Source organism: Dendrobates tinctorius, unplaced genomic scaffold (genome assembly GCF_039654945.1).
Source record: "Dendrobates tinctorius isolate UK_male_01 unplaced genomic scaffold, ASM3965494v1 ptg000086l, whole genome shotgun sequence".
Classification (NCBI taxonomy): domain Eukaryota; kingdom Metazoa; phylum Chordata; class Amphibia; order Anura; family Dendrobatidae; genus Dendrobates; species Dendrobates tinctorius.
This window is the reverse complement of record NW_027361754.1, coordinates 69,658,285-69,683,007: the sequence shown is the minus strand read 5'-3', so window position 1 is coordinate 69,683,007 and position 24,723 is coordinate 69,658,285. Positions and strand designations below refer to the sequence as shown.

Sequence of the window (24,723 nt, the reverse complement as noted above, 5' to 3'; positions counted from 1 at the left end):
CTGTGGACAAGAGTAGTACTATGGTATATTATATTAAGGTTGAGTAACGTCTGTATATGTATTTACAAAATTTCACTGGCAGCATCGGGACCTAATAGACTTATCTCCTCTTCTTCTTCTTTTCTTTCATGTTCGTTACTTTCATTATATTACTGGACTCTCCAATACTGAAAAAAGCACAGAAATTCACTCTCTGTTTATGGGTCTCAACACAACCCTCTGATAAAACACAAAAACTGAGCTTGGTTTAACTTGGTATACATACAGCACATAAAAACATGTTCTCATTGGCCATAAAGCATACAAATCCTACAAGAAGCAAAATGAACACAAACAATGTTGCAGCTAAATAAGTAAGAAACAAAAGTGCTTTTAAATAGCATAGAGATCTTAGTAACACTGTTTTTGATCAAAAATAGAATAAAAGCCATCCCACCGGCAACAAGGTGACCTTGATCGGGATAGTGCTACACTGTCTAATATTAAAAACCTTACCATCTGTAAGGAGGATTTATGTTCATTTTGCTTCTTGTAGGATTTGTATGCCTTATGGCCAATGTGAACATGCGTTTATGTGCTGCATGTATACCAACTTAAACCAAGTTACATTTTTTGTATTTTTTCTTTGTATATTTGCATTTTGTGGAAGCCAGGTTGTGGCCTCCCTCCCTTGAGCTGAAATTACACTTAAAAGCTTCCCAAGGTTGGTGTCCACAGTTTGGGACCTGGCCCTTTATCTCCCCTTATTCGCACACTGAGGTCAACTCTGACTCATGGTAAGATTTTTAAAATTAGACAGTGTAAGACCATCCCAAACAGGGTCACCTTGATGATGGTGGGACGGCTTTTATGCGATTTTTCATAAAAAACAGTGTTACTGAGAACCGTGTGTTATTTAAATTCACTTTTGCTTTTTACTTATTTAGTTACAGCAGGGCTAATGATCAATTTCAACTCTCTGATATACTACTCAGGCAGTGGTACACGCATAGAGAAGATAGAATGTTTTTTTTATGGTTCCGTCTTTTCAACCAGTAAATACAGGTGTGTGAAAAAGTGTTTGTCTCCTTCCTGATCTCCCATTCTTTTGCATGCTTGTCACACTTAAAAGTTTCAGTTACCAAACAAATTTAAATATTAGACAAAGATAACATAAGTAAACACAAAATGCAGTTTTTAAAAGGTCTTTATTAGGGAAAAAGAAATCCAAACCTACAGGGCCCTGTGTTAAAAAATAATTGGCCCTTAAAGGAAGTTGAGTTCAAATTCCTTAGCCACACACAAGCCTGATTATTGCCACACCAGTACTCAATCAAGAAATCACTTAAATAAGACCTGCCTGACAAAGTGAAGTAGACCAAAAGATCCTCAAAAGCTAGGCATCATGCCACAATCCAAATACATTCTGTAACAAATGAGAAACAAAGTAATTGAGGTTTATCAGTCTGGTTATAAAGGTTATAAAGCCAAAGCTTTGGAACTCCAGTGAACCACAGAATTGTCTTCTTTGTCATCATTTCGATCACTTTCTCTGAGACATTTTATTGTTTTAACACCGTGAATATAAAGTAGGGATCGGCTTCCAAATGGAAGTTGCCTGAAGAATAGGCCTGTCACTTATTATTTTTAGCATTTATTAAGCGCTTTTTCAGACGGATTCCTAAGCAGATGTCATAAACACAAACCATTCTAGGGTTATGTTCCCAGAATGAGCTTTTGGTGAATTTTTTGTGTTTGCCCCCTTCCTGATTTCCTGTTCTTTTGCAAAATTACTTCCATTGTTTCCTGAAACATCTTCCTCTGGCAAATCTCAGAAGGTAGCTTAATGGTCCCAGTGATGACGTGATCAGGCGGGATGGATATCACACGTGACCAAGCTGCTCTACCATTCTCTAGCTCCGTATAAGCTATATGCACTCTAGAAAAAAAATAATAAAAATTTACCCAAAAGGTCTGTTTTTGCATTTAGAGAAACAAGTTGTAATGAAAAAAAGTATGTTGTGCCTGTCACAACTCCACCAAGAGAGTGTAACCAGCACTCTCCCACTATCTCTCCATAGGGTATCCCCCTAATGTGTGCTCTGTTTCCCACTTCTAGATTTATTCAAATTAAAGATGCAAAATGACTTGAGAGATAAATGCCCTGGTCCTGGGTAACAATACTATGCAATTCTGGGGGTGTAAAGCTTCTGCAGTCTAGCAGGAGCAGGTTGGGAGCCTAGCCGTCAGTGTGTGAATCCTTGATCTCACAGTTCTCTTATGACCTCTTGGGTTGCTATATATAAAAGCCTAAAAAATAAAATAAAATCACACACATGTGTGGGAGAGAGGGTCCCCGCCGAGTGCCCGGGTCGGAACCAAGGGGACCGTCACCTGGGTTCCGGGGGAAACTGTTTCCGGGGGACAGAGTTCAGGGATGGACCATGGAGACTGACAGGTGGGCTGGGGGAGGAGCCAATATAAGAGGGGAGGAGAACGCTAGTCACAGTGAGTCAGCAGAACAGGAGAGGTGGAGGAAGGAAGCCAGGAAGCGCCAGAGAGCCAGAGCAAAAGCCAGAGCATGAGCAGAGCGGGGAGAGCAGCGACCATAGAGACCTCAGGGAGACTCACCACAGGCAGAAGGGAGACGGCACCTAGCCGTCCAGGAGGGAGACACCGACTGTTCAACCGCGCTCCTAGTGGCCGCCACTGCCCGACTCCACCCCTCGGGTGCGGCCTGTCCGCTCCCGCCCACGGCAGCCGCTGCCTGACTCCATCCCGCGGGTGCGGCCCATCCGCTTCCGCCCACGGCAGCCACCGCCCGACTTTGCCCCACGGGTGCAGTCTGTCTACTCCCGCCCGCGGCAGCCGCCGCCCGACTCCGCCCCGCGGGTGCGGTCCATCCGCTCCTGACCGCGTCAATCGCCCAACTCTGCCCCGCAGATGCAGTCCGTCCCTTCCCGCCCGCAGCCGCCGCCCGACTCCGCCCCGCGGGTGCAAACCGTCAGCTTCTGCCCGCAGCAGACGACGCCCCGCTCCAGTTCACAGCTGCGGCCTACCTTCTGCCACCCGCGGCCGACGCTGCCTCTCTCCCGTTCGCGGCTGCGGCCTGTCCACTGTCAGCCGCGGTCTCTGCAGCCTCCATTCTCCAGCCCCCAAGTGGCACTGCACCACCTCCGCAGGGGGGCGCCGCCTTGCGGGACTCTTCCGGGGCCTGTTGTGCCCCCACCTCGCCTGGCACAGGAACGCCCGAAGTCTTCGTCCTCATCGGCTGGGCCCAGCGGCTGCAACGCCGAAGCATCATCGTTCAGGACCCTGCCGGACGTCAGAGAGGATAAGTGACACTTTTATTACTAAGGACCCGTAGTCCGCCATACCGCGGCCCTATAAAAGATGACAACCATTTATGCATTTATTTTAAGCATTAATTAGCAAATTTAAATTTTAAAAAACTATACATTTTTTTTACTTTTATACATTTTACCACAAAAAAATGCTAAATAAATATAATAATATATATACTAGCTGCTGGTCCGATTCTAAAGCATCGGGTACTCTAGAATATGGCCAGCGGGAGATTAAAATAAAAAAAGTGATATACTCACCATCCGACAGCCCCCGGACTGTGTCCCTCCTCTCCACGCTCCCGGCATCTTCCATTCCCAGTAATGCTTTGCGCCAAAGACCGCTGCTGACGTCACTCTCGCGGTCTTTGGCGCAAAGCCTTTCTGGGAACGGAAGATGCCGAGAGAGTAGAGAAAAAGTCCGGAGGCCGTCGGAATGTGAGTATATCACTTTTTTTATTTTAATTCTATTTTTTACACGTTTATGGTACCCAGGGTCTGAATGAGTCTCTTCTCCTCTGGACCATGATCTCCCGACGGTTGTGGTGGCGTGCGTCCTTCTAACTGAGGACTGCACCTGCGCACTGCACCTGTTGCTGATTGGTCAAGGCCTGGTGGCCACGACCAATCAGCAACGCAGGATTTCGGTTACAGACAGACAGACACCATAAGACGATTATATATAGATGTATATATATATTGTGAGACAGTGAGGGGAATTATATGTGAGGGCCTTTATGTATCCTTCTATGATGTGCTTAGAAGCATAATGAACCTGCTACAGCTGTATTTGCAATGCAAAATAAAAGAGAGTGTGGATTTGGTCAAGCTATTTGACCAGGTCCAATTTAAGAAAACCTGACATGGGCTTTTATTTTTTGAGAGATCTTCAGCATGGTAGTGGGGCAGATCTCTCCCTCCACTTTGGGTTTTGCAAGTGACCCATGTCCACGATTCGCATTTAAACTTTGAGTTGAGGTTTGGCTGTGTCAGTGTTTTGGATTGCAAGCCTGAAAGCAGGAGCTTTCTGTAGTATAGGTCTGTGTTAGTCTGAACACAGGTCAGAGTCAGAGGAAACACACCCCTTCACGACCTGGTATGCATCCAGACTCGGACTGTTCCATAGGGTAACAGGGCAATCCCCCAGTGGGCCCCTGTGCAGATCTGGGCCCCCAATCACCCTGCATGAGCAGTGCTTGGCATAATTCACTTGTTTTACTCTGTACAGAAAAAAGCAGGGTCTCATCATTCATTAACCAAACTACCCAGTTGTGGAGGACAGGACCTGTTCCTCCCACGTCACCAATGTGACGTAACTACACAGGCACAGCTCTCCGGCACCCCCTTTGTCTCTCAGGTCAGTAAGGGAACTGCACCAAGCGCAAATGGCTGCCGGGGAGGATGTCCTGTTACCCGCTGGGTATTCTAAGATTCGTAATCAGAGTAAAAGCATCAGCCCAAGATAATTACAGAAATATACAATAAGCTATAAAATGGAATTACAGTGGATTTGCAGTCAGAGTAAAATAAAACAATAAGGGTACAAGACTTAGAGATATTAAGCTGGAGGTCAATTTACCAGATTGTAGGTTGCATGTGGGTGCGTGGAGCTCTGCAGTCCACAGGCACAAGAGTCTTAGTTGCCGGATAGACCCCAAAGCGCGGGCCGCTGCTCCCCTTGGCAGATCTGTCCCCAGTTCCTTCTTAGATCATCATCGTCTGGTTCTTCTGTGAGAGAGTGAGTGTCTCTGACATGTGCTGCTAGTTCTTAAGCATGCTGGGTTCCTCCCCCTGCGTCAGAGGGTGGGCTAATAATCTCCACCCTTTAGCTCCCTGCAGAACTTATTCCTAATATCTAAGAAAGGGGGTAACTTTCTACAGCATGACCGGATCAGGACACAAGAGGTACCAGTGAATGCGGTTTGTTTTGCCTGTCGTGTGGAAAGAAAACATGGCCCCATTGGGTCGCTATGGAGGGCCAATCTCTATATCTCAGGTCCCAGAGCCATCACTGACTCAGGAGTCGCACTGCCAGATGTGCAATTTCCTCAGGGTCACGAGGATATTTTTTACGAGTCTATAACTCGAAAGGTGTGCTCATAATCCATGATCCTAGGATGGAGTCGAAGAGGCTGGGAGTGACAATGGATGTGTATTTCTGTGTCCAGCTGACAGGTATATTCTAATTGAAGCCCCCAAGCACCTTCCTGCCCCATGCTGGCGTGGCTCCTACTCAAGCTTTGAAGTTCTGCTTTGGCTTTATCTCATTATCATACTAAAAGGCCTTGCTATTCCACATTGGAGCACTAAATCCTGATTTCTTCAATATGCTTACAGGCCCTGGGGGGGGTAGGAGCAGTTAACTACTTCATCACACCAGTGTATTATTATATAGAGATATAGGTAAATTTGTGAACGGGGTTAGTGTAATATTTGTATGCAGGTGAAAATTGGGCCCCCAAAGTGAATGTTTCCGGGGGGCCTTTGGCACCCCAGTCAGACACTGGACATATCCATGCATCCCTGCTGATAGGTACTTACTGACCTTGAACATATGAATATGTCCTATCTTTAATGTCGCACCGCGACCCCAGTCACGGTGATCGCATTAAGGTGCCTGCTGAATCTTGCAGCATGGCACAGGGAGTCATCATTACACGGAGTGGCAATGCCCCCCACTGACCTCACCTTAACTACGATTGTTGTGATTGGCTATTCAGAATTGTGCTGAAGCCTAGTAATGGCAGCTTCACCAAGCCCAGCTCTGATTGGTGCGTTCGCAAGTTATCGTTGATCGCATCAATCAGAGCTCACAGATGCGATCTGACCTTAGTATGACCACCCTACATATCCTCAAGGCTGTGTTGGGCCTTGTGGTGCCGCAGACTTTTTGAAACCTTTGCCATCACTGCTGCTACTGATGAAGAAAGAAGACATTCCTGATTCTTCCCTGATCTGTTACTGATGCCTAATCTTTCCTAATCCACCCAAATCCCCTTCCTCCTCCTTTCCCTTCCTTTTCACTCCTCTTTCCCCCTCTCACCTAAAACCTAACCCCCTCCCCACTCCCTCTTCTGCCGCCGAGCATTGATCAGTACTTGATTGCTAGAATTTTGGCAGGTTTTTTTTTGTTCATGCTTCCTGCAGCTGCCGATTGCTGATCAGTGACACAAATCTCTGATCAGCTTCCGTGCTTTCTGTTTTCCAGGATTTTTTTTGCTCTGTTCTATCATCCCCTACCCTCACACTGTTTAGGCACATCAGGGGCTCTCCAAACACGGCATGTCATCCGATGCCAATTCCAGACAATTTTGCGTTCAAAAAGTCAGATGGTGCGCCTTCCCTTCCAAGCCCTGCCATGCACCCAAACAGTAGACTTCCCTCACATATGGGATATCGGTGTATTCAGGAGAAACTGCACAACAATTTTTGAGGTCCATTTTCTTCTGTTACCTTTGCTAAAATAAAAAAATTGGCGCTAAAAGAAAAATTTTTTATTTTTTATTTTCATGGCTCAACGTTATAAATTTCTGTGAAGCACCTGAGAGTTCAAGGTGCTCATCACAAATCTAGATAAGTTCCATGAGGGGGCTAGTTTCCAAAATTGGTTCACTTGTGGGTGATTTCCACTGTTTAGGCACATCAGGGGCTCTCCAAATGCGACATGTGACCACTCTCGATTCCAGCTAATTTTGTATTAAAAAAATCAAACGGTACTCCTTCTCTTCCAAGCTCTGCTATGTGCCCAAATAGTAGATTTTCCTCAGATATGGGGTATCTGCATGCTCAGAAGAAATTGCATAACAAACTTAGAGAACCATTTTTTGTAAATTTTTTGAGAAAAAAGTTGAAAATTTTTCTTTTCCACATTGCTTCAGTTGCTGTGAAGCACATACAGTGTTAATAAACATATTGAATGTGGTTCTGAGCAACTTGAAGGGTGAAGTTTTTGAATTACAGTATGTCACTTTTGGGTATTTTATGCTATATAGGTCCCTCAAAGTCATTTCCAATGTGATGTGGTCCCTGAAAACAATGATTTTGTAAATATGATGGAAAAATTAGAAATTGTTGATCATGCTGATCATCTTTTAACGCTTCTAACTTCCTAACAAAAAAAAATTATGTTTCAAAAATTGTGCTGAAGTAAAGTAGACATGTGGGAAATGTTATTTATTAACTATTTTATGTGACATAACTCTCTGTTTTAAGGACATTAAAATTAAAAGTTTGAAAATTGCAGCATTTTCAAAATTTGACAAATTTCCAACTTTTTTTCACTTTTGGGGGTGAAGGCGTACTTTTCGGACTATAAGACGCACTGGACCATAAGACGCACCTGAAATTTTCAGAAGGAAAATGGGGAAAAAAAATTAATGCTTCAAATGGGGGTCCGTCTTACAGTCCTGAATTCATCTTACCCGGGGAGGGATCGGCAGCGCTGGTGGCAGCAGGAGTAGGGCGATTCTTCCGGTGGTCCGATGCTGCAGGTCGATGATCTTGCTCCCATCCCAGCCTGGTGTGGCAGTTTTGGCGGTGCTCGGTGCTGCTGGGGGGCTCTGGCATCATGGTGCGGCAGTTTCAGGGGTGCACGGTGCTTCAGGTGAAAGCCCGAAGCCCCCACAGTTCTGTTGTCTTGCCTTGATGCTGTGGTCTCTGGGAAAATGGCCACCGGAGGCGGAGCATAGACAGATTAAGATCTTGGGAGATGAGATCTTGGAGCCGAGATCTCAATTTGCGCATGCGCCACTTTCAGCGGCTTTTTCCCTGAGGCCAGATTGATTACCCAGGCGCAGATTGAGATCTCGGAGCCGAGATCTCAATTTGCACATGCGCAGCCTTCGGTGGCCATTTTCCCAGAGGCCACAGCATTGAGGCAATAGAACTGCGGGGGCTTCGGACTTTCACATAATGTCGCCAGCGCCCCCCGCAGCACCTAGCACCACCGAATCTACCGCACCAGGCTGGAATGGGAGCAAGATCATCGCCCTGCAGCGTCGGACCACTGGAAGAATCGCCCGACTACTGCTGCCACAACGCTAACTGTAAGTACATTCCGACTATAAGACGCACCCCCATTTTCCCCCAAAATTTTGGGGAAAAAAAAGTCTGTCTTATAGTCCGAAAAATACGGTACATGCAAGTCATATCGTACAAATTTTACCATTAAAAAGAAGTAAACTATGTCATGAAAAAAACAATCTCTTAGTCACTGGGATTTGTTGAAGTGTTCCAGAGTTATTACCACATAAAGTGACAATGGTCAGAATTGTAAAATTTGGCGTGGTCAAGACGGGGAAAACAGGCTTGGGGGTGAAGGCGTTAAACTACAATGTGCGCAAAATCTCTAAATGGTGTCTGGTCATTTAAGACGAAAAAGCTCAGGTTAAGGAGCTAAAGGGTAATCGCTGTTTACGTGAACTTGACACTGTATTAGGTAGGTGTAGGTGAATTGTTACTTTTCTTAGGAGGTTGATACAACGTATCCATTGGATATCTGCTGATGAATGGAACTGAGCTGTCATTGTGGTTCCCATGGCAACAGTAAACATTCTGACTGAAGACAGAACAGTGAGATGTGATCTCCAGAGAGCAGACAGATCCAGTCTCACTATGGCGGCATATCCCCTTTGTGCTAGGAAAGGATCTCTGCCGGGATGGAGGATTGAGCAGAGATATTCTAACAAAGTGCTCATTGGAAACTGGGCGGAGGAGAGAAAAAAGGTACTTTCCATGTATCCATGTAGCAAGGCTGGGACAAAGGGTGTCATTGTGGTACAAATAGCAAGGTTATAAATTGGGGAAAGGGAATTTTGTCCTATTTTGATCACCTACTATATTATTTGATTACAACCCACCTGCTCCTGTCATTCAAAAACACCAAAAAAACACTCACTGCCCCCTCTTCATTTGGTCCCGTTCCATATTCCTTCGCTGCCATGACTTGCTAGATGGGGTTTCCCAGTCTTTTAATAGATGTAATCACCCAAATGGGATGCCCCCATAAAACATAAAAATATAGGGGCTTTTTTTTCATCTAGCCCCTTTACCTTATGAAGAGCAAGGGTTCTTTCCATGTTTTTGTTTTTTTTTCGTTTTAAGCTTTTTTTTATTTTATAGGAGCGATCAGGTGAACAAGAAAGATAATATTTTTTTCTGATAAAAACTACAGATAAAATTCAGGTAAATGTAAAGTATATACAAAAAAAAATGAATACAAGTAGGGTTAAACATGTTACAGGTTTAAATAAAAGAGCTAAAATAAAAGATCCTGAATTGCACGATGTCAATCAGAGCCATATAATAATTATTAAAAAAAGGTTACATACACTTAAGGAGAATGTGTCCTCAGAAAATGACAGGTTTTTATGCTAATTATATATATATATATTCAATTATTTGAATCATTCTGTAGCTATAAAAGAAATTAAAAAAATCTTGCAATTTTTACACTGAATGAATCATCTTATACTAGAGATTCACATTTGCTTTTCTGTGTAGAAGACTTTTCAGCAGTTTCATTATCATCACAGAAAGGATTCCAAGGAAATATGACCTCTGTACACAGTATATGATACAGGAGCCACCATTCACAATATGTGTTGTCTCATGTGCTCCCTCTTTCTTCACAAGGACCTTTTGGGGCAGGCTCAGATGATAAGCTAAGAAGGTTTCTATGCAAAAGACAGTGTCTGAGTAAGGCCGGTTTCACATTTGTGCTTCAGGGCGCAGCGACGGCCTGCGCATGGCCGCCGCTAAGCCCCGCCCCCTGTTGCGCCTCTGCCGGTAGCTCCGCCTCCGGGCGCATGACGCTGCATGCGTCATGTGTCCCCTATCTTTATCACTGAGGACGCCCCGGTCCGTGTGCAGTATGCGTTTTTACGGCTCCTGCGTCCTTTTGACGGTGCGCCGAGTGCAACCAAATTGCAACAGGTTGCGTTTGGCGCTGGTCGGCGCACCGTCAAAAGGTCGCAGGTGCCGCAAAAATGCATACTGCGCACGGCCTGCGTCCTCAGTGATAAAGATAGGGGACGCATGATGCATATAGCGCCATGCGCCTGGAGGCGAGCTACCGGCAGAGGCGCGGCAGGGGGCGGGGCTTAGCGACGGCTGTGCGCAGGTCGTCGCTGCGCCCTGAAGCGCAAATGTGAAACCGGCCTTAGTCTATTCCTGCTACGTCCACCTGCCCAACAAGAAGTAGGACTCTTAAAAGGAGCGTGTCACCTCGGAAAGCACTATTTACCTACAGATATACCATTAATCTGCAGCTCAATAGCGTTTACTAGGAGAAAATTAACTTATTTCCTCCCAGGAGCCCAGGCATGGGAGGAGCCCTCAGCGGCTACTGTGGACAAAAGGGAGCAAAAACTTCATCATCCAGCAACGGAAAAACATTGGTCAGATGTATCCAGACTGTTTGTGTATCATGCCCATGGGAGGGTCAGAATTTTGCACGCGCGGCATGAATCGGTAAACCCTTCCTGACAGGTGCCAACTTATGTAGGTGAAGTAATGGTTTGGGGAATTGTTTTTTGGGCACATTATGGGTCCTTACCAAGAGCTTATCTAAGCATTGTACCCAACCTTTATGGCAGTAGTTTACCCTATGGCAGAAGGACAATGTACCATTGCCACATGGGAACATGATCATGACTGCTTCTTTCTTCCTTGGTCTTCGGAGCTACCTAGAGAACGTCTCTGGGATAAGGTAGATAAGGCCATTCAGGACATGTCAGTACCTCCATCTAAGGCCGGGGTCACACTGGCGAGGAATACGGCCGAGAGAGAGGCGCTAAAAGCACGCATTAGACACGGACCAATGATTCTCTATGGGGTCCCTCGCACCAGCCGTATATTTGTCATCCGTATTATACGCTCCGTGCCACTCGCAGCATGCTGCGATTGTCAGCGTACTACGCCCGTAGTACGCCAATGCAAGTCTATGCGTGCGCAAAAAATACGGATTACATACGGACCACACATGTGACTTGCGAGAAATACGCACCAGGTGTCTTTTAGCAAAGCCGGCAATTCAGTGCGCTATACAGTAAACTCACACTGACAGGTTTAATAAAGAAACGAAAGAATAGATATATACACATAGAATACATACGGTGTGTATATATATATATATATGCATTCTATGTGTCTATATCTATTCTTTGGTTTCTGTTATAAACCCTGTCATAGGGCTCCATTATATGTCCATTTTGCAAGTCTGCGAGAAAATCTCACCATACGGATGCCATACGGATTACATACGGATGCTGACATGCGCAAAATACGCGACCACACCTTGATTACGGATGACATATGGAGCACTGTATACGGGCCATTCATCCGTATTACGCCTGTAAAATACTGACTGTATTTTGCGTCGGTTAGTGTGACCCCGGCCTAATTTGCTGCTACTGTGAGTCGCTCTCCGACCTCCCTCATGGGCCAAAATTCGTACAGAATAATTTCAAACCCTACGGGAGTGTATTCTTCAATGAATAGCTGCAGTTCTGAAGACCAAAGAAGGTTAACGTGATGGGTGGTAGGCCAGTGCCTCTAATAAAGTGTCCATTCACTGAGGTTTGCCTTGCTGTACATAGATTACCCTCACTCACTCAGACCCTGTCCCCAGTGGAGCTCACAATCTAATTTTCCTGTCTCAGAAGGACAGATTATGGAAACTTGCACAGCAAACAGATTACCCAACTAGTATAATTTTGGAATGTGGGGTATATTGGAGAATTTTGGGGGGACCCCTAAGCACAGGAAGCACATACATATGCGATGGCAATGTTCTATTTGGTAAACCCCATGATCTGAGCACTGCGAGGTGACATTGCTAACCATAAGGTCATCTTGCTTTTCATTCCATGTTTTTAACAACTGCCCTCCCTACTCCTCGACAGCACATTCTGAGCACCGCAGAATCCGCGCAGCCCCCTCACTGTCTGTGCAATGTACCAGGCAATGTCTGATGCCACCACAGCTGTCTGCCAGGATCATCGGACTAAAATCTGCAATTATCTATATAACCTAACGACTGGTGCTAACTAGCAGCACCACTGTCTGGAAGGCTCCACTAGGAACAATTGCAGAACTGTCAGAATTCAGGGGCCTCAGAGTTCTAGAAAGAAAATCCTGCACAGCTTGTCATCTAAATTATCTAGATTTGTGAGCAGCATTTTCAGTGTCATCCTCAGTGTGACAGGTCAGGATACAAGGACCCATAAATCAGGAACTCAAATATTACGGTATATACAGATGTTAAAAATGGCAATAACCACAAGGTGGCGATATTCATTATACATATTTATGTCATAGCTTGGAGAAGGGAATTGTTCTACAACCCTTATACATTATTTAGACAGAATTTGGGCAGTGCTCACAGTGCGATTGTACATAGTTGGCACCCATCTTTAATTTCTTCTTTATTTATGAAGACGTCCATGTTTTCTCTGATTAGAAAATTCAGTAAAACACCACCCTGGCAAATGGCACATCAAAGAAAAATCTCTTGATATAGGGGCAGACACTGAGAGTAAAGGGCCTCTGTGTGAGAATAATTTATGGCCCCTCCCTTAAGTAACACATCATACAGTAAAAACAAGTTGTGCTCATATTAGAAAAGCTCACATATTCCATAGGCACAGCACACACGCCACACAAGCACAGCATATACATCACACAAGCACAGCACACACGCCACACAAGCACAGCATATACATCACACAAGCACAGCACACACGCCACACAAGCACAGCATATACATCACACAAGCACAGCACACACGCCACACAAGCACAGCATATACAGCACACACGCCACACAAGCACAGCATATACATCACACAAGCACAGCACACACGCCACACAAGCACAGCATATACATCACACAAGCACAGCACACACGCCACACAAGCACAGCATATACATCACACAAGCACAGCACACACGCCACACAAGCACAGCATATACAGCACACAAGCACAGCACACACGCCACACAAGCACAGCATATACAGCACACAAGCACAGCACACACGCCACACAAGCACAGCATATACAGCACACACGCCACACAAGCACAGCATATACATCACACAAGCACAGCACACACGCCACACAAGCACAGCATATACATCACACAAGCACAGCACACACGCCACACAAGCACAGCATATACATCACACAAGCACAGCACACACGCCACACAAGCACAGCATATACATCACACAAGCACAGCACACACGCCACACAAGCACAGCATATACAGCACACAAGCACAGCACACACGCCACACAAGCACAGCATATACATCACACAAGCACAGCATATACATCACACAAGCACAGCATATACATCACACACGCCACACAAGCACAGCACACACGCCACACAAGCACAGCATATACATCACACACGCCACACAAGCACAGCATATACATCACACAAGCACCGCACACACGCCACACAAGCACAGCACACACGCCACGCAAGCACAGCATATACATCACACAAGCACAGCACACACGCCACACAAGCACAGCATATACATCACACAAGCACTGCACACACGCCACACAAGCACAGCATATACATCACACAAGCACAGCACACACGCCACGCAAGCACAGCATATACATCACACAAGCACTGCACACACGCCACACAAGCACAGCATATACATCACACAAGCACAGCACACACGCCACGCAAGCACAGCATATACATCACACAAGCACAGCACACACGCCACACAAGCACAGCATATACATCACACACGCCACACAAGCACAGCATATACAGCACACAAGCACAGCACACACGCCACACAAGCACAGCATATACATCACACACGCCACACAAGCACAGCATATACAGCACACACGCCACACAAGCACAGCATATACATCACACAAGCACAGCACACACGCCACGCAAGCACAGCATATACATCACACAAGCACCGCACACACGCCACGCAAGCACAGCATATACATCACACAAGCACTGCACACACGCCACGCAAGCACAGCATATACATCACACAAGCACCGCACACACGCCACACAAGCACAGCATATACATCACACAAGCACAGCACACACGCCACACAAGCACAGCATATACATCACACAAGCACAGCACACACGCCACACAAGCACAGCATATACATCACACAAGCACTGCACACACGCCACACAAGCACAGCATATACATCACACACGCCACACAAGCACAGCACACACGCCACACAAGCACAGCATATACATCACACACGCCACACAAGCACAGCATATACATCACACAAGCACCGCACACACGCCACACAAGCACAGCATATACATCACACAAGCACAGCACACACGCCACACAAGCACAGCATATACATCACACAAGCACAGCACACACGCCACACAAGCACAGCATATACATCACACAAGCACTAGACACACGCCACACAAGCACAGCATATACAGCACACACGCCACACAAGCACAGCATATACATCACACAAGCACAGCACACACGCCACACAAGCACAGCATATACATCACACAAGCACAGCACACACGCCACACAAGCACAGCATATACAGCACACATGCCACACAAGCACAGCATATACATCACACAAGCACAGCACACACGCCACGCAAGCACAGCATATACATCACACAAGCACAGCACACACGCCACGCAAGCACAGCATATACATCACACAAGCACTGCACACACGCCACGCAAGCACAGCATATACATCACACAAGCACCGCACACACGCCACGCAAGCACAGCATATACATCACACAAGCACAGCACACACGCCACACAAGCACAGCATATACATCACACAAGCACTGCACACACGCCACACAAGCACAGCATATACATCACACACGCCACACAAGCACAGCATATACATCACACAAGCACAGCACACACGCCACACAAGCACAGCATATACATCACACAAGCACAGCACACACGCCACACAAGCACAGCATATACATCACACAAGCACTGCACACACGCCACACAAGCACAGCATATACAGCACATACGCCACACAAGCACAGCATATACATCACACAAGCACAGCACACACGCCACACAAGCACAGCATATACATCACACAAGCACAGCACACACGCCACACAAGCACAGCATATACATCACACAAGCACAGCACACACGCCACACAAGCACAGCATATACATCACACAAGCACAGCACACACGCCACGCAAGCACAGCATATACATCACACAAGCACAGCACACACGCCACACAAGCACAGCATATACAGCACACACGCCACACAAGCACAGCATATACATCACACAAGCACAGCACACACGCCACACAAGCACAGCATATACATCACACAAGCACAGCACACACGCCACGCAAGCACAGCATATACATCACACAAGCACAGCACACACGCCACACAAGCACAGCATATACAGCACACACGCCACACAAGCACAGCATATACATCACACAAGCACAGCACACACGCCACACAAGCACAGCATATACATCACACAAGCACAGCACACACGCCACACAAGCACAGCATATACATCACACAAGCACAGCACACACGCCACACAAGCACAGCATATACATCACACAAGCACTAGACACACGCCACACAAGCACAGCATATACAGCACACACGCCACACAAGCACAGCATATACATCACACAAGCACAGCACACACGCCACACAAGCACAGCATATACATCACACAAGCACAGCACACACGCCACACAAGCACAGCATATACAGCACACATGCCACACAAGCACAGCATATACATCACACAAGCACAGCACACACGCCACGCAAGCACAGCATATACATCACACAAGCACAGCACACACGCCACGCAAGCACAGCATATACATCACACAAGCACTGCACACACGCCACGCAAGCACAGCATATACATCACACAAGCACCGCACACACGCCACGCAAGCACAGCATATACATCACACAAGCACAGCACACACGCCACACAAGCACAGCATATACATCACACAAGCACAGCACACACGCCACACAAGCACAGCATATACATCACACAAGCACAGCACACACGCCACGCAAGCACAGCATATACATCACACAAGCACTGCACACACGCCACCCAAGCACAGCATATACATCACACAAGCACAGCACACACGCCACACAAGCACAGCATATACATCACACAAGCACAGCACACACGCCACACAAGCACAGCATATACATCACACAAGCACAGCACACACGCCACACAAGCACAGCATATACATCACACAAGCACTGCACACACGCCACGCAAGCACAGCATATACATCACACAAGCACTGCACACACGCCAAACAAGCACAGCATATACATCACACAAGCACAGCACACAAGCCACGCAAGCACAGCATATACATCACACAAGCACAGCACACACGCCACGCAAGCACAGCATATACATCACACAAGCACTGCACACACGCCACGCAAGCACAGCATATACTGTACATCACACAAGCACAGCACACACGCCACACAAGCACATTGCATACATTGCAAAAGCACAGAGCGCGTATCACAGAAGCACAACACATGCCACTAAAGAACAGCACATACATTACACAAGCACAGTGCATACACGACACAAGCGCAGCACACAAGTCATGCAAGCACAGCACATGTCACACAAGCACAGCACACACGTTGCACAAGCACAGCACACGTCACATATGCCCAGCACATACGTCACAAAAGCACACTGCATACGTCACAAAAGCACAGCGCACATATCACACAAGCACAACACATATGCTACAAACGCACAGCACACATGTCCCACAAGCATAGCACACGTAACATAAGCTTTGTGCAAGTCACACAGTGCACACATCACACAAGCACAGCATATGTTACGCAAGCAGAGCAAACATCACAAGCACAGCCCACTTGTCATATAAGCACAGTGCACACGTTACACAAGCACAGTGCACATGGCACACAAACATAGCGTTTTATCTGCTCATCTGCTGCACATCTACCAGTTCTCTGAATGTTGAGCTATAATGTATAACCCTGCCCACATCACTGATTGGCAGCCTTCTGTGTATACTGTGCATAGGCAGAAAGCTGGCAATCAGTGTTGGGGGGTTACACAGAGCTCATGAATATGGAGGACTACATGGCAACAGATTTATTACTCCTGTAGCAATAATCTCCTCTTGATAAAACAGGAATTTTACAAAGAGTATAGCAAGCAGCTCAGTGAGTGACACATCGCTGGAATCAGGGTCTCTATGTCTATGCTTTTCTCAGATTAGGTGGAAAAAACCTGGTGGCAGATTCCCTTTAAGTGTACTCTTCTGCAAAGGATCATAGGCATGTGTACATTTTATTATTTTTGTAGGGACAGAGCAATGTAATCATTTCAATATATTGAAACAATGCTATAGTTAAATAGTGGCTGTTACTATGTGTCTTCATTATTACATTTGAGCATCTAGCTTTATTTTAATACACATTTTCATTCATTGTGTTTTAGTGTTTTTTGTTTGTTTTTATTTTTAGTTTATGAGAAGCAATCTCTCACCATCCAAGAGCTGCTACGAAAAAGACTTTGTACAGTTCTCAGGCAGTAAACCAGACCAAATACAGAGGAGATATTTCTTAAAAAGGATGGAGGTAAAAAAGTTCCTTAATATTGAAAATGAGCCTTCTGGATTGGGCTTTTGTTTTGTTTAGCATTATGATAATAGTTAATAGGTGTCAAACATGACAACCATTAACCACGTAAGTTGCAGTCAAGCTTGCAGCCACACCTGGCTCCTGATAGTGGTGTACTCCTAGAGGGTGCAGCTGTTGTAGTTGAACCCGGGCCCCAATGTCTGAGTATGTCATCAGGCTTCACTGCCACATAAGAAAACACTAATGATATAAATGGTACATTACAGAGTTTGCAATGTGTCCCAGAAGCTTTATGCAATGGAATACTGCCAATGGCGGCAGGCCACGCGGCTGCTATGGAACCTGTGAGACAGGGAGGCCTGGTGCTAATGCTCCCTCCCCCATCATTGTTCCTCAGCTTCTGACATCTCAGCAAAGTGGGCACGATGACGTCACTACATGGTGCCCACTGCTCTGAGATGTCAGAACCCTCTCTGCAGAGACCGAAGCATCAGGGAAACAAGGAAGAGAGTTCAGTATTGTACAGTATCTTTTTAAAATCTGTTAGAACACTGTGGTGGCCAGAGTACTGTATGGAGGATTATGTGGGGTGCATTATACTTTATGGGGGACTATGGAGGTGCATTATGCTGTATGAAGGAGTATGAGGGGCATTGCACTATATGGAGGACTATGGGGGTGCATTATGCTATATGGAGGACTATAAGGTGCATTATACTATATGGAGGACTATGGGGGTGCATTACACTATATGGAGGACTATGGGGGTGCATTATGCTATATGGAGGACTATAAGGTGCATTATACTATATGGAGGACTATGGGGGTGCATTATGCTATATGGAGGACTATGTGATGCATTAAATTATGTGGTGGACTATGGGGATTGCATTATACTATATGGAGGACTATGGGATGTGCATTTTACCAAATGAAGGACAATGGGGTGGATTGTGCTATATGGAAGGCTATGTGAGTGCTATTATAATGTTTGAAAGGTTATTTGGGAGCCTTTTTACTGTATGCAAGCAATTATACAGTGTGAATATTTATGTGGAGTGCATAATACTATGGGGAGAGCTGTTTGGGGGCCATTATACTGTATGTAGGCCCATTATACTACATGGAGGGCTGTGTGAGAGGTCACAGTTAGAGGATCATACTGTGTTGCGGTCACCATACTTTCCTGGGGGAGTTAAGGGGTGGGATACAGTAGGGTCACCATACTGTGCATGTGGAGGGTACTGTGGAAGAATTCACTATGGCGGTATCATATATTGTTTGTGGGGCACTTTTGTTGGCATCATACTTTATGGGTGCATTGAATCTTGGGCTCCAGTAGGAGGAAAATTACTTTATAAAGGTTGCAAAGTTGTGAGATATGCTCTTCTGTTACCCCCTGACTATTTTTATTTTTATTTTTTTTTGAGGGGAAGGGGCAATTAGAACTACTATCGGAGCCTATGATTTCTATGTACACCCCTGGCCTTACATTATGCCTTTAGTTCCAGATTATGGCAGTCCGTTGTAATTAGCACACATCCAATGATTTCAGTGACTTGCAGTCATGTCCATTGTGACTTTCTTGTTATATAGGCCAATTCCTAAAAACTGAAAACTGGAAAAAATGACATATTTGTATTCCATGTTCCAGGGTTTACCAGGACATCACTTACTGTCACACCACGGAGAGCTCGGTTCTAGACACTTAGTATCACACTATGACGACCATTACATAAGACACGGAAATTCTGCTTTGCCTCCTCTTCGGAGTTGGGATGGAAACAGTCTGACCTGGGCTCCTGAGAAATCTGACTTTCCTTCTACTGGTAAAATAAAGTTTTTTTTTAATTTTTTCTTATTCCATTTCATTAGTATCAAAATGTTTAATTAAGGTATTCCCCAATGTCAGACGTGATCCCGCAGCTTAGGGTTCATTCAGACATCTGTTTTTCACAGATAGAAGGCACATTCATTTTATATTAATCGCCTGGTCACATGTCCGAGTTTTTGTGTCCTCCAAATAATCATGGAGACGTCAAATTTCATCACTTTTTTTTTAAAATCACCCATAGAAGTCTATGGGTCTGTAAAAATCACAGATAGCACACGGATGGCATCAGTGAGCAACCCGTGTACTCCCCATTGCAGTGGAAAGGAGAAGGGCCAAAGTCTCCAAAAATTCAATGCAAACAACAGACAAAAAGGCAGCACCACTTACCTGCTCAGATCTGGGAACAAGTGCACTACAAGGTGCAGCCAACCCATAAAGCAAGATATTAGCAACACAGGTGCAAAATACCAGATCAGCAGCCACTCTCCACCTACCCATTCCTGGAGGGGGTGACGGCCCAGTATAAAAATGCACAATGAAGGCCCGCATAGGGCGATGTTCACACAAGGGTACTGCACAGTGCCTGGTTCACAGCCTATTAGTCACGCCCCTACTATTTGATTAGGTGGGCTAGCCAGCACACTCTCAATGCATCACAGAACACCTCTCGTGCGAGACCAGACTTGTTTGAGCTTACATATTTTGGCAAAAATATCAATTAATACCTCACTATTTTTATATTTTTTGCACTATATTTTTTGGGGTGCAGCCAAGCCCAAACACGTCTGGTCTCGCATGAGGGGTGTTCACACTGTGATGCATTGAGAAAGTGCTGGCCAGCCCGCCTTACCGAAAAGTAGGGGCGTGACTAATAGGCTGTGAACCAGACACTATGCGGTACCCTTGTGTGAACAATGCCCTATGCAGGCCTTTATTGTGCAAGTATATGTAGGTACGTGTGCCGATCGGGGGAGTAGTCCCTTTTTCCGCCTCAGACAGACTTGAGAGACTGATGTGCGTTCAACAGGTCCTCTTTATTGGCCGTCCCCTCGATGACCCCAGCACCAAACAGCAGCTGTATGACAACTTTTCTGCACTTGCAGCACCACACAGCAGCTGCACAACAACTTCCGTGCACAGGCCTGGGTACCTTTCTCCTTCTTCTCTTTTCGCTTACAGTGACGTCTCTCGTGGTTCTTTCACTGTGGCTGCCCTAGGCCTACCACCACAGTGCTTACCCTGTCCGAGTCCGTCCATCTGGTACCCCCGGGCTTTCTCTGTCCTGTGGCTCTCCTGTCAGGGCCACCCCCCTGACCTTCTCTCTTCTCAGTCCCCCCCGGAGCTTCTTCTCTGTCCGTCTCACCCTTCTGTCTCCTCTTCTCCTGAGATCCTCCTGGACTGGCTTCCTTCTGGAACTCTCTACCCCTTCTTGTATTCCCCTCTCTGGGAATTCCCCTCTAGAGCTCCTGTAACTCCACCCCCCATGACTCTGCGGTTTCGTAGCCTTAAGCTGATGTTAAGCCCCTTCCTCACTGCTCCCTGCTTACATCTTGTGGCAAAACTACAGTACTACACCGTTTTCTTTTCCTGCTGTCCTTGGTTTCCCCCTAGTGGCCAAACCCAGTACTTCACCCTCCTCTACTGTCTCCAGCTGTCTCCCACATTCAAATACAGCAGTCCACGTCAAGCACATTGTACATTTACCTTGCTGCTGCAGACAGGTCCATAGATCAGTCCACTTCCCCTACATAATACTGGGCTGTCACCCCCTCCAGGAATAGGTAGGTGGAGAGTGGCTGCTGATCTGGTATTTTGCACCTGTGTTGCTAACATCTTTCTTTATGGGCTGGGAGCACCCTGTAGTGCACTTGTTCCAAGATCTGGGCAGGTAAGTGTTGCCTTTTTGTCTGTTGTTTAAATGGAAAGGAGAAGGGCCAAATCCTCACTTCCAGGACTCCTTGTTCTTCTTTACGCTGATCATAGTTATTAATTACATTGGCCATATATTTGGGGGCTTTGTCCGGCTGCATACTAAATTTGGAGCCAATGAGAAGCCTCCTTGATAGTATTATGTGATGGATAAGTAACTGCCTTTATTTCTCAGCATTGAAGGCACTATTAATCCTGAACGATTTCCCAGCTAAATTTGCTGAAATGTAGCCCAAAACTTGCAGGACCCTCCTCTTTGGTTCACTGTTGCCTGCAGGCCCTCATCATTGTACAGCTCTCTAGTGAAAAAATAAACACTATCTTCTGTGGCAACCAAATATTTCACATTTTGAGTCATTAGTCCAGAGAACCTGCTGCCATTTTAATAACCAGACTTTTCCGAACAGTAGATGGATGTAGCTGTGTCCCTCTGTTTGTTGCCAGTTCTGCACTGATGACACTGCTGGACATCTTCCGATTTAGCAGGAAGCTGAGCATGATGTGTCTTTTATCTGCTGCACTAAGTTTCCTTGGCCATTTCTTAGTGCTTCTTCAAAAGAACTTGAACAGCACAACTTGAAACCCCAATCTGCTTTACCTAGTTATATAGTTAGTATGGTTGAAAAAAGACACATGTCCATCAACTTCAACCAAGGGATGCTTTGAATTCTTGCCTGTTAGAGACCTTCCTGTTGCAGTATAACTACCTGGTCTCTAGTTGCTGAGTTCATTCTTGCCAGGCTGTATGCCCTGTGACATGAAACTGTCTGCCACAACCTCACCTTTATAGCAGAGTTTTGCTACTCCCCAACCAGTTGTTAAAAGAACAAGTGTGTCTTTACGCAGTCTGAAATTGATTTATCAAATGTTGTCCAAATAGTAAATAGCTAGCACTTGATATCATAATGCACACACAGATTCGGACTAATATAAATAGCCGAGCAAGAGAACCAAAATGTAGAATATAAAAACAGAGTAAAATACAACATAAAAGTTATCCCAAAAACAAAGTGCCCAGAAGAGGGGAAGCTACACTGTCGTATGGACAGATGGAGCTTCCTGGAAGAAGGAAACTGCGAAACGCACGTCGGGGTAAGGGGGGAAGCTCCATCTTTCCATACGCTGTGCTCCAGCTCTATATTCAGATATTGAACCTACTTACCTTTTTTGCTGTATTTAACTCTCTATTCTTAGGATACCCCTTTTCCGTTCTTGACTATGCCCTGGGCCACAGCTCAGTATACATTAGAAGGTAAAAATTGTATAATCTAGCCCTATACCTGTTCACTACATATATTTTACATGGTGAGACAAATCTCCTTACTATTGATATTTAAGAAGCGAGTATCTCCTGACTTTAATTCTCATTTAGCCGTATTGGCACTTGTTTTAACAACAGTTCATATTATATACATACCCTATAGGACAGTATACCTTCCCCCCTTCTGGGCACTCTGCTTTTAGATTACCTTTTATGTTGTATTTTACTCTATTTTTGGATTAATAAAGATTATTTTTATATTCCACTTTCTGGTTCTCTTCCTCGGCTATTTTTATATTAATTCAAATCTGTGTGTCTATTATGATATTAGCAGCACTGATTGGAGATTGTCAGTATGTAGGGACAAGCTATCAACTGGTAACAGTTATCATATTTATTCATACACTTCTTGTTGGAATAACAGAGGAAAATACATTATACATAAGAATCCTAGAATTGCTATTTCATGAAGATTAAAATTATTTACAGATGCACTTCAGGAGACATGTCCTCTTTAAAGAGGATTTGTCACCTATCATAAATATGTCATTTTTGTACCCGGTGTAAATGCTGCTCTTCTCCTAAATCCGGTGTTGTTTTTCCTCTTCATTCCTGAGATATGGCCGTCTCTTCCCTGTATATAAATCTAGTCTTGATAGTCAAGTTGGTGTGACCTCAACTCTTTTCTGTGGGAGTCATCTTGCAGATACCGCCCAATTGGCTAAAAAGACTAAATTTATATACAAGCAAGAGAAGATCATATTTCGGGAATGGAGAGGCACGGGAATAAAAGAAATACAGCGCCAGAATCAGGAGAACAGCGGCATTTACACCAGGTAAATTACATATTTATGAGAAATTACAGGTCTTATTTAAGTAGATTTACATAAAAAAGGAGAAAAAGTGGTCGAAATAATATTTGTCTTTTTTTTCAGATCCTCCAACCAATTTTGGACTTTTGCAAGAAAAGCAAAAACACTGGAGAGTGCAAATCTCTGACGAGCCAAGAAGCGTTTACTCTGCATCATACCGGCAACCACCACCCTCTGCTCTCATGACTATCCGCTATGGTGTAGCTCCACGCATCCTGTCCAGCACTGTGCATCAGCCTAATAATGCCAATAAAGCTTTAGACTTTAAATGTCAAACATACCTTCAAGTCCCAGACAACCTAGTTAGAAGAACTAACCACAACCTGACAATAGATTCATCCTAAAGGAATTCATAGAAATCTGACTATTCCACCATTAGCAATTTGTCTACAAGGATTAACCAATTAACCACAAGAACAATGTGATGATAATACATTTTAATTAATGACTTTGCGTGTTCAAAATAATTTTTTATTTTTTTTATGAAAATGTAACCACAGCTTAGTATGGTGGATGATTGGGAATCTGACATTTTATCCTATGTTGTCATGTGAAAATGACACAAAGGATGGTGTATATGCAGATATGCCGCAAGGTGGGCATTTTGGGGTATTGGGATGTTTGAGTAATGGTGGGTAGACAACTAGTCATGATCCAGGTTGGATCTGACAGATTAAATGCACAAAGTAACTTTTTTTTTTCCTTTGGCTGTGTGCCAAAGGTGGTTTTGCCCCCGGTGGCCATTAGGGTCATTGCACTGTGGTGGTTTCAGTTGTAGTTTTCCCCCCGGTGGCCATTAGG

General features: G+C 45.2%; 1 protein-coding gene across 1 annotated transcript; it reads left to right on the top strand.

Moving 5' to 3' along the window:
* The first annotated feature begins 8,888 nt into the window (after positions 1–8,888).
* CFAP107 (cilia and flagella associated protein 107) lies at positions 8,889–24,370 on the top strand. The gene is made up of 4 exons (XM_073585565.1): positions 8,889–9,047; positions 17,910–18,023; positions 19,681–19,855; positions 23,986–24,370. The coding sequence occupies exons 1-4, from the start codon at positions 8,937–8,939 to the stop codon at positions 24,264–24,266; spliced, it is 681 nt and encodes a 226-aa protein (XP_073441666.1). The 5' UTR covers positions 8,889–8,936; the 3' UTR covers positions 24,267–24,370.
* The last annotated feature ends 353 nt before the right edge of the window (positions 24,371–24,723 follow it).

Bases quoted from the DNA above. Each gene is read 5' to 3' on its own strand.
- CFAP107 (XM_073585565.1), top strand. From the start codon at position 8,937: ATGGCGGCATATCCCCTTTGTGCTAGGAAAGGATCTCTGCCGGGATGG. The intron at 9,048-17,909 runs GTACTTTCCATG...TTTTATTTTTAG, and splicing joins GGGCGGAGGAGAGAAAAAAG to TTTATGAGAAGCAATCTCTC. The intron at 18,024-19,680 runs GTAAAAAAGTTC...TCCATGTTCCAG, and splicing joins ATTTCTTAAAAAGGATGGAG to GGTTTACCAGGACATCACTT.